General features: G+C 38.3%; 1 protein-coding gene across 8 annotated transcripts in view; it reads left to right on the forward strand.

Moving 5' to 3' along the window:
• The window catches only part of CLCN3 (chloride voltage-gated channel 3), a 64,572-nt gene extending 60,460 nt beyond the window's left edge, over positions 1-4,112 (forward strand). For all 8 annotated transcript variants that reach the window (XM_020805488.3, XM_078393867.1, XM_020805487.3 and 5 more), the window contains one exon: positions 761-4,112. In XM_020805488.3, the coding sequence (XP_020661147.1) occupies positions 761-919 (159 nt within the window). In that variant the 3' untranslated portion in view covers positions 920-4,112. The remainder of the gene's footprint in view (positions 1-760) is intronic.
• Positions 4,113-8,678: the final 4,566 nt, after the last annotated feature.

Below are 8,678 nucleotides of genomic sequence, written 5' to 3' on the forward strand. Positions count from 1 at the left end.
AAAACTAACTTTTGTTCTACTAACAAAAATAACAAGGTCAAAAGTTCATTCCTTATTTCTGCCTCTCCTATGATAGCACCTGTTAGGACGGCTTCACTCTTTGCTGAAAAATATTGAAAGATCTTGATCATAAGGGCACTATTTCTTAATCTAAGGACAAACATTTAAATATTTGGCTCTCATTCGCCACCTCCCTAATCTGTGACCTACATTAGCCATTGATCATTCTTTTCTAATCTGTTTGCATGTGCTCTTATGAAGGCACCTAAACCAGTAGGTTATAATGCTGGACAATACCTCAAAATTGAATTATCAAGCAATTTTGACTTTGGCTAGATCTAAACTTATTTTTATTTGGTCATGAGATCAATGTCAATTATTCATACCTTCCACCCCTGTTTATCCTCCCTTGTTACTTTTTTGTTGGCATATGGTAATCAGAAACAACAAAATAAGTGAGCACAGCCTTGGCTTCTGTTTACTTGTATTGTCTTGAAAATGGGTAACAGTTCAGTTCCCATCCTCTTTAATATAGTACTGCTGTCATTTTAAACAAAATGATGGTTACTTGATGGCAATAATTTTTTCCATGAAAAGGAAATTAGGCTTTCTTATGCTCTGTTCCTGTCAACAAAAAGGATTTGGCGACAATGAAATGTAGCTGCTGAAATGATTACTAAGTTCTGAATCCAATGAGCTTGCCTCACTTCTCTTGTGTCCTTGTTTTTAATTAGTCCTCTTCTAATGTGTCTCTTTCCAGGCGCCTCCTTGGCATTATAACAAAAAAAGATATCCTCCGTCATATGGCCCAGACGGCAAACCAAGATCCCACGTCAATAATGTTCAACTGAACCCAATAATGGAGGAGAGAGGGGAAAGTGAAGAGGAAGTTCGTTTGTTGAACAGCACAACACTTTAGCATGAGGCATTGCTTTGCAATGCAGAATGAAAACTGGATTTCTGGAGAAGCATGCTGCCGGATCTCAGGAGTTTGGTTGAGGAAAGGATGGAGGGATGGACAAAGGCTGTTTCTTGCACTAACAGAGGGGGTGGGGAAGTGGAATTCTGCAGTCCTGCACTGGATGCATTCTGAGTTGCTAAATCTGCTATGATAGTGCAGTGAGAAGTTGTGTCAGAAGACGGAAGGCTCTGGTTCACATCCTGTTGCTTTAGTTTTGAAGAAATGGATGGTTAGTCCCTGTTTCTGGAGGGATCCTTTTGAATTGAGCCATCATTTGAAAACTGGAAATTTTGCCCTTTTTACTGCAAAGAATTGTGTTAACTTGTGAATTGCATAGTTATATTCTACATCACCTCTTTACATTCCAGAAGACCTTTTATTTCCTGTCTCTCCTAACCTGTAAACACAGTCTCTTCACTACTGGTGTGTGTCCTACTAAAATGATAGTTTCTCATATTGAGATATACTATGACCTGCTGAGTTTGATCACAAGAAGGAAGTATTTCTTGTGCCATTTAAAGCTAGAGCTTGTATATCATGAAACTGTTGTGGCAGTTTAGATCTTCTGCAGCACAAGCAGATTGTACAGGTAAAGTGGCATCTCTGGAGCATGTTAGAAATCCTGTCATTTGTGAGCTGCAATATAAACAGCCAAAACCTGTCTCAAGAAGAACATCTGTGCTGCAGGATAATAATGTGACCTGGGCTTATGCAATTTTTGTATTATTAAAAACACTAAGGTATATATACCAATGTTGTGCAGTGTAAGGCAGATATTGCTAGTCTGCTAAAACCAGGAATAATTCTGTATAATTGTGTATCTGGTAACAATTGCATGTTCAAACACTGGAGATACTTCCTCCCCAATTAAGAGCTGTCATTTTTGTTTCCGATTCCTACAAAACAGGAAAAAGTTTATAATCATAATTTGCACTAGATATACATAGATATTTTACCATGGTTTTATTTATATTTTTATGGATTAAAATATACTGAATATAAATTAGTCACACAGTTAATTTTACCTTATAGATGTGTGATTTTTATACAGTAATTCAAAATCCACCATAAAGGTGTGCTAGGCAAAAGCGCCTGCAGGGAAAGGTTTAACTCTTTTTTTTTCTAATCTAACCTGACACTTGATTGCCATAAACTTAAAATTACTGTTTCTTTTTTCATCCAAGAACTGGAAAAACAAGAGTCTCTGTACGTGTAAATAGTGCGAGATTTAACAACATGATCATATTTTAATTGTAGATCTGTGGTCATTTGATTTTTATTTATGGGGATTTTGAAATGTAGCTGCTGAAATGATTACTGTACTAAGTTCTGAATCCAACTGGTGACCCACTGAATCAATGAGATATAAGTCTTGATGCATCATTTAACAGTTAATTCAGTGGGCCTTTTCTAACTGGAAATCTAAATCAATTAGATTTAGGCCACAGTTGTAACTGAAACCAGTTATTTGAAAAGTTAAAATTCCAAATTCTGTCTGTCTGTCTGTGGTCTACACAATTTGAGAACTGGAACTTTAAAATCATTTACTGGATGCTTTAAAGACTTGAAGGGGATGTTGTATCTTAAGGTACTTCACAGAATAAAACAAAATATACTCAGGCCAGTTTGGAAATCAGACTGGCAGCTGAGCATTCCAAAAATATTATCTTCTAATGTTTGGGGCATTGATAGTATGTACTTAAATGTTTCTTGGAAGTTAAAAAGACATGAGGGTTACATAGTAAGTTATCCATGTAGATGGTGGCTTCTGACTGTACATCTACTCAGTAACACCTCACCTTGTTTGATATGCCCATTTTGAAACTTTGCAGTCTCCTAAGCTGTTACTGAAATAGCAGAGGAAACTGTTGTTAAGGAGGCAAAGAAAACTGGAAGTCCTGCTACACGCATGTGAGCCTTCTTCACAAACAAAACGTTTATTTGGTTACTAGAGTAAGTTAACCCATTTCTTTCTTCAGCACTTAAACTAGGATATCAAAGACCTTGATTGAGAGGATTATAGGAGCATCAGAATGAATGTAGTGGGTGAGAATGTAGCCATAGTTTAAGAACTGGAAACAAGTGCTTTGCTAATTAGCTAAAACTTGTGATATTTGTTTAAGTCATAGGTTTTCAAAGTTATGTGATAATGTTTCTCCATAGTTCATATTTGTTCAATTTGTGTTTGTGTTTTAATTTGGTTTGAACTCAAGGATCTTGATTATTTATAAAAACTTGCTTTTGTCATTGGGTAGAATCCAGAGGTTCCCTTCATTTGATAGAAAGTGCATCTGTCCTCCGACTGTTCTGTGTTTTTCAGCTACTTAAAATTGATAATGTATCAATCCATTTTCACTTTGTATGCTTGGATATAAAATTGGCTTTTCCTTTGCAGCTTTATATTGCTAACATCACTGTTCACAATTTAATTTGACTTGTACCCTGTATAAAGGAAAGAATGCAGAAGACTGCTTGCATCAGTCACTCTTTGATATAAAAACTGTGAGTGTGGGAGAGAATTTTTCCACCCCTGGCTGATTATGTACATCTAAATTTTCTCTTCCAAACCAACCTATTCTAATTCTTAAGCCTCCTATCATGTTTGAAACTGTTCTCAAACTAGTTCTGCCAGTTGACATTAAATGAGTATTACATAAATCCAGTGCCAGCGAAGTATGAAGTGAGAAGACATCACGTTTGGAACCCTGCTGCATTTTGTTAGATTTTTCATAGTTCAGTACTTTATATCTTTATTGTGCTGAACTAATGCACATTGCTGTTCTAACCTCAGTTTTTCTTACTGGCAAATAACTATGTCACCATGATGTATTAGAGATTTTGAAAATTAAGTAAGTGTGCCTGTGCAACAGAATGGGTTTACTATTAATAATGTAAAAACTCGCAACGCCTTATTTAAGTTGGATCAGAATGAGGGTGGGGTGTCATCTTTTTTAAAAATAACAGTTCAACAGATGGTTCATAAAAATTGCATAGTTTGTTAACCTGTGGTATTTCTTAGGGCTGTATTAACATTGATCTAAATGTTTTTATTTATACTAGTGTGGTAGAGTTGTGTATCATTACAGTAAAACAAAATCCTATTACTGTGATGACTACATTTAGAAAGCATTAAAAAAATTCTATATGGCCATTTTTGGTTGGACTTCTTCATTGTTCTCTGTAGTCACAATTATATGGATTTCATGTAAGCTTCTCACCCTTCTCTGAAGTTGTGCAAAATCATATGAAAAGCAATAAAACTGGAAAAAAATTGCAGGCCCATGCCCCTTAAGAAATGCTGAGGTAGCACTGCAAGAGAATATAAGTGTAAAAAAATCACGCCCCCTCCTGAATGGAGGTTCTCTCTGCAAACAGGGACAAATGTAATTTGACTCAATATACAGTGGTGCCCGCATAGCGACGTTAATCCATTCCGGATTAATCGTCGCTGTAGCAAGCCACTCTCAAGCCTCTACCCATCCAGGCCTCTAAGAGTGCTCACTACTTCTCACTAAAAACTGCTGCCACCAACCTATCCTTAAAAATCAAAAGGACAAGTGTTTCTTTCAAAACAAATAAAGTGTTTATTGATTACACAAAATAAAAGGAATAAATCACAGGTATAAAATCAAATTGTCAATCACTGTTTATAAGACACTAGCTCAACACAGACTTTTCCCTCACTGACAGGCTCTTTCTCACTATCAATCTCTCTAATCACTCATCTCTCAAACGCAATCTGAACTCACACACACCTTATATAACCCAGCTCCTCCCACTTCTGCACCACCCTCTGTCCTCTCATTGGCTGAGGTTCCCCTGCCCAGCTGTGACGGACAGGTGAGAGCAGAGCTGTATGCCACAGTCGCTATCCGGAAACATCACTATACGGATAGGAAAACCCCACAGGAACGAAATATGGGGCGAAAACTCACCGTTGAGCGAAGATCCTCCATAGCACCCCCATTTTCGCCGCCTTGGTAAGTGAGGGCAGCGTGCGAAAATGCTTGCGGCGGCCATTTTGGTTACCTGGTGGCCATTTTGGAACTGCCGATCAACTGTTCCCTATCTAAACATCGCAATGCGATTGCATTAGCGATTGCAAAAAACAGATCGCTATGCGGATTCGTCGTTAAACGGTGCACTCGTTATGCGAGGCACCACTGTACAAGCTGATATATTAGCACCATTGTCACTTATTACACTCAATGTCATGTCTGAAACAGCTCTTACTTTTGACTGGTTTTTAAAAAACTTGCAGGCACATGTGCTCATTTGCTCAACATTTTCTTTTCTTCCACCTGCAGTTCAAGTAGAAACAGGAAACTGCATAAAAGGCAACCCTTAAAAATGACTCAAAGCACCAGACAGCATTTTTTTGGCACTGAGTACAATTTCTGCTGTTGGGTAATGATTCAGTACCAAAGTCTGATAAGCAACACTGCCTAATGAATCTCAATCTGCCATGAATACATTTTGGAAATATACACAATGCAATTTATCTGCTACTCTGCCACAACATTTTTGATGTCTCCTCCAATCTATCTATGCAACTTCTCCAGCTTAGTTAAAGGAATGTTGTTTACCAAGTCAATGGCCTTAGTGAAGCCTTGATGAAATCTCAGCCTGCACTATCGTGAACTAAACCACTCTGATCAAAAAGGGAAAGAGGAAATTTAATTTTCATGCTAAAATTTAAATGGGCTGACAGAAAAAGCAGTTACCATTCTGGAATGAAGTATTTGCTTTAAATTGTTTTATCTTCATTTATTAGCAAACAAATGAACAAGTTCCCAATTCCTGGTTTTAGCTTTTCTGCCTTTAAAGACAATACAGTCAACCCTTAACTTACGAACGGACCTAGTTACGAACATTTCAACTTATGAACCACTCTGATAGGAAAATATGGACTCAACTTGTGAACTTGGATTCAAAGTGGAAAAAAAGTGCGGGGAAGGCGGGGAAAGCGAGAAATTTGAACTTTGTTAGCAAAGAAGCTGCTTGTCTGCTTCTTCGCTCGTCCAAGCGGTTAGAGAGTGGGAAGAGAGACCTGGGACTGCCTGGTATTGTCATTTTTAAATGTAAAATTTCGTTTAAAAGGTCCTTTGTTTGGGTTAAATAGTGCTTGGGTAAAAGGGGGCTCGGTTTGAGTTAAAACCTGCTTGGGTAAAAACATGCTTGGTTGCTTTAAAAGCTGCTTGTTTTGATTTAAATGTGTTTGGTTGAAAATGTGCCTGTTCTGGTGTAAAAGGTGCTTGATTTAAAAAGTGTTCTCTTTAAACAGTGTTTGTTTGTTCCCTCCGTGGTTTCCTGCCTTTTTTTTTTATCCTACGCCATCTTAGGTTAAAAAAAAATCTGCCCCTAGTGGTAGGAACGCATTAACTGGCTTTGCATTAGTTCCTATGGAAACTAATGCTTCAACTTACAAACCGCCCCTTGACCTAAGAACCAAAAACAGCCGGAACAGATTAATTGGTTTTCAGTGCATTCCTATGGGAAATGCTGATTTGGGTTACGATTTACAAACTTCTTTCCGGATTAAGTTCATAAGTGGAGGGTTGACAGTAGCTCAATTTATCTATAGCCTGAACAGCCTATTTGGCACTATTTTTGTTGCTTTCAAGTATATTTCAAGTGATTAGGCAATGTATAACCACTTACTGAGGATGGCAAGGGGCAGAAGTAGCTATACCACTCAAAGTGTAAAGCAGGTCTACGTTTGCACTTCTGTTTTTAAGTGGCAGACAGGTCTTAGATTATTGTCAACTAGATATCCCAGCTTAAATAGATTTTAGAGCATGCCTGTTAATGACCCATGTTCATTCTCCCTCATTTTTTGGAATTTTCATTAATTATTACAAAAATGAAGCAAAACTACTTGAACTCAGAAGTCAATGCAGTGTTACCTCTTTTCCTACCTGGTTGTGTATTTCTTTCCCTAACATTAGGAAGATTAATCTTTCGCTAACTGATTTTCAAAACCGGTGTTTCTTTATATCAGCCTAATCCATTATTACACATGCATATTTCCATATAGATATTGAACTCCTGTTGCACAGCTCCATATGTGCAATTGGAATAATATTTTCAGCAGCTAATCACATTGATTAAAAGCTTTGATGATTTTTAGCACGGACACAAATCTGCTGCATCGTGTACAATTTGCATGCAACCCGCTGCTGCTTATATCCTTTCTGTTGCACATCTGGACCTGTGCAGTAGGATTTCAGCCAGTATATGGGAGTTTCTGATCGTTAAATTAGCTCTGCAGGGTTGGTCCCCTAATCCTCCAAGACCGAATCTGATGGAGAAGTTCATTATTCCAGCAGGGTCCACTTCTCTAGCAGAAAGATAACCCTGGATACAGGCTGGTTTTTCTTGCAGTAAATGCAATTGAGTGTAGTATACTGTAAATTCTCAAGCTTTTTGAAGTTCTGAATGAGAACTAACGAATGAAAGGCTGCTAACAGTTTCATCTTAACATTGCAGTGTAGAAAGCAAAACTTTTTTCTAGTTTGTTATGATATTAATGCCTTACTTTTAAAAATCTAATCAATAAAATTTGTTTTTCGTTTCGTTTAGTCGTATCCGACTCTTCGTGACCCCATGGACCAGAGCACGCCAGGGTTGTAGAACACCCTAAAGTCCATTCACTAAAATTTATTTTCTTTCACTTCCCAGAGACCTCTTGAAAAAAAAAATGTAACACTGCTTTTCTAATGAGAAATGCACATCTCCCAGTCATAGTTTTCAGCCCAATTTGTTTCTATAACTATTAAATATCCTGTGAGCAATACTCTATGTAACAGGTTATTTAGAAGTCAATAAAAGCAATAAGAGTGAAATAAGTCTTATGTAGATTATGTTATTTGTGGGGATGTCTGACTCCATTTATTGGGAAACGCTACATGTTAAATGAGCATAACAGGTGAGAGTTCTTAATTGCAGCAGTGGAGAGATTTACTCTTGTCTATAGCAGGGGTCCCCAACCCCTGGTCTGCGGCCCAGTGCCAGTCAGTGGGCTTACTTGAACTGGGCCGCAGACACGCATCTCCACCCCACCGCACACATGCACGATGGGTGTGTCGCACTTGTGGGTGGGCGTGTCACGCTTGCAGGCATGCACACGAGTGCAACACGCCCCACCTGCAAGTGTGACACACCCACCCCCAAGCGCGGGGGTGCCCCTGTGCACGGAGCTTGCCCCCCCCAACTGGTCTGCTGTCTGATAAAGGTTGGGGACCGCTGGTCCACAGTACAGAACTCATCTGCAAACTGTAGCCAGAATCCTACTGGGAAAAAACATTTCAAGGCAATCCAATAGTGGTTTCCCTCTTGTTGCTGTACATTTTAAACTGTTTCTCTAAGTCAAGGAAAATGAGAATATGACAACAGACAAGGTAGTTGCCTACTTGCAGTACATGGTACCAACAGGATTTTAGTCTGTGTTTTCCTTCCTACTACTACTCAAGAACATACTCAATTGCCCTTGAAATATCTGTGAAATACTAGCAGTTCTCTCCCTTTACAAGATTTACATTTTCTCTCCAGGATCTGGAGAACACAGTGTAAAAACAAATGTGTTGAATCTGAAGTAAGGGCTAAGGCACAGCATAGGCATCCTTCAGTCTCGAGAGACTATGGTAAAAAGGCTAAGGCAGGGAGTAAACAAAAAAATTAAAAATGAATGTTTTGGGCAAATATTTGCCTCAATAGA

This window comes from Pogona vitticeps, chromosome 5, assembly GCF_051106095.1.
Source record: "Pogona vitticeps strain Pit_001003342236 chromosome 5, PviZW2.1, whole genome shotgun sequence".
NCBI lineage: Eukaryota > Metazoa > Chordata > Lepidosauria > Squamata > Agamidae > Pogona > Pogona vitticeps.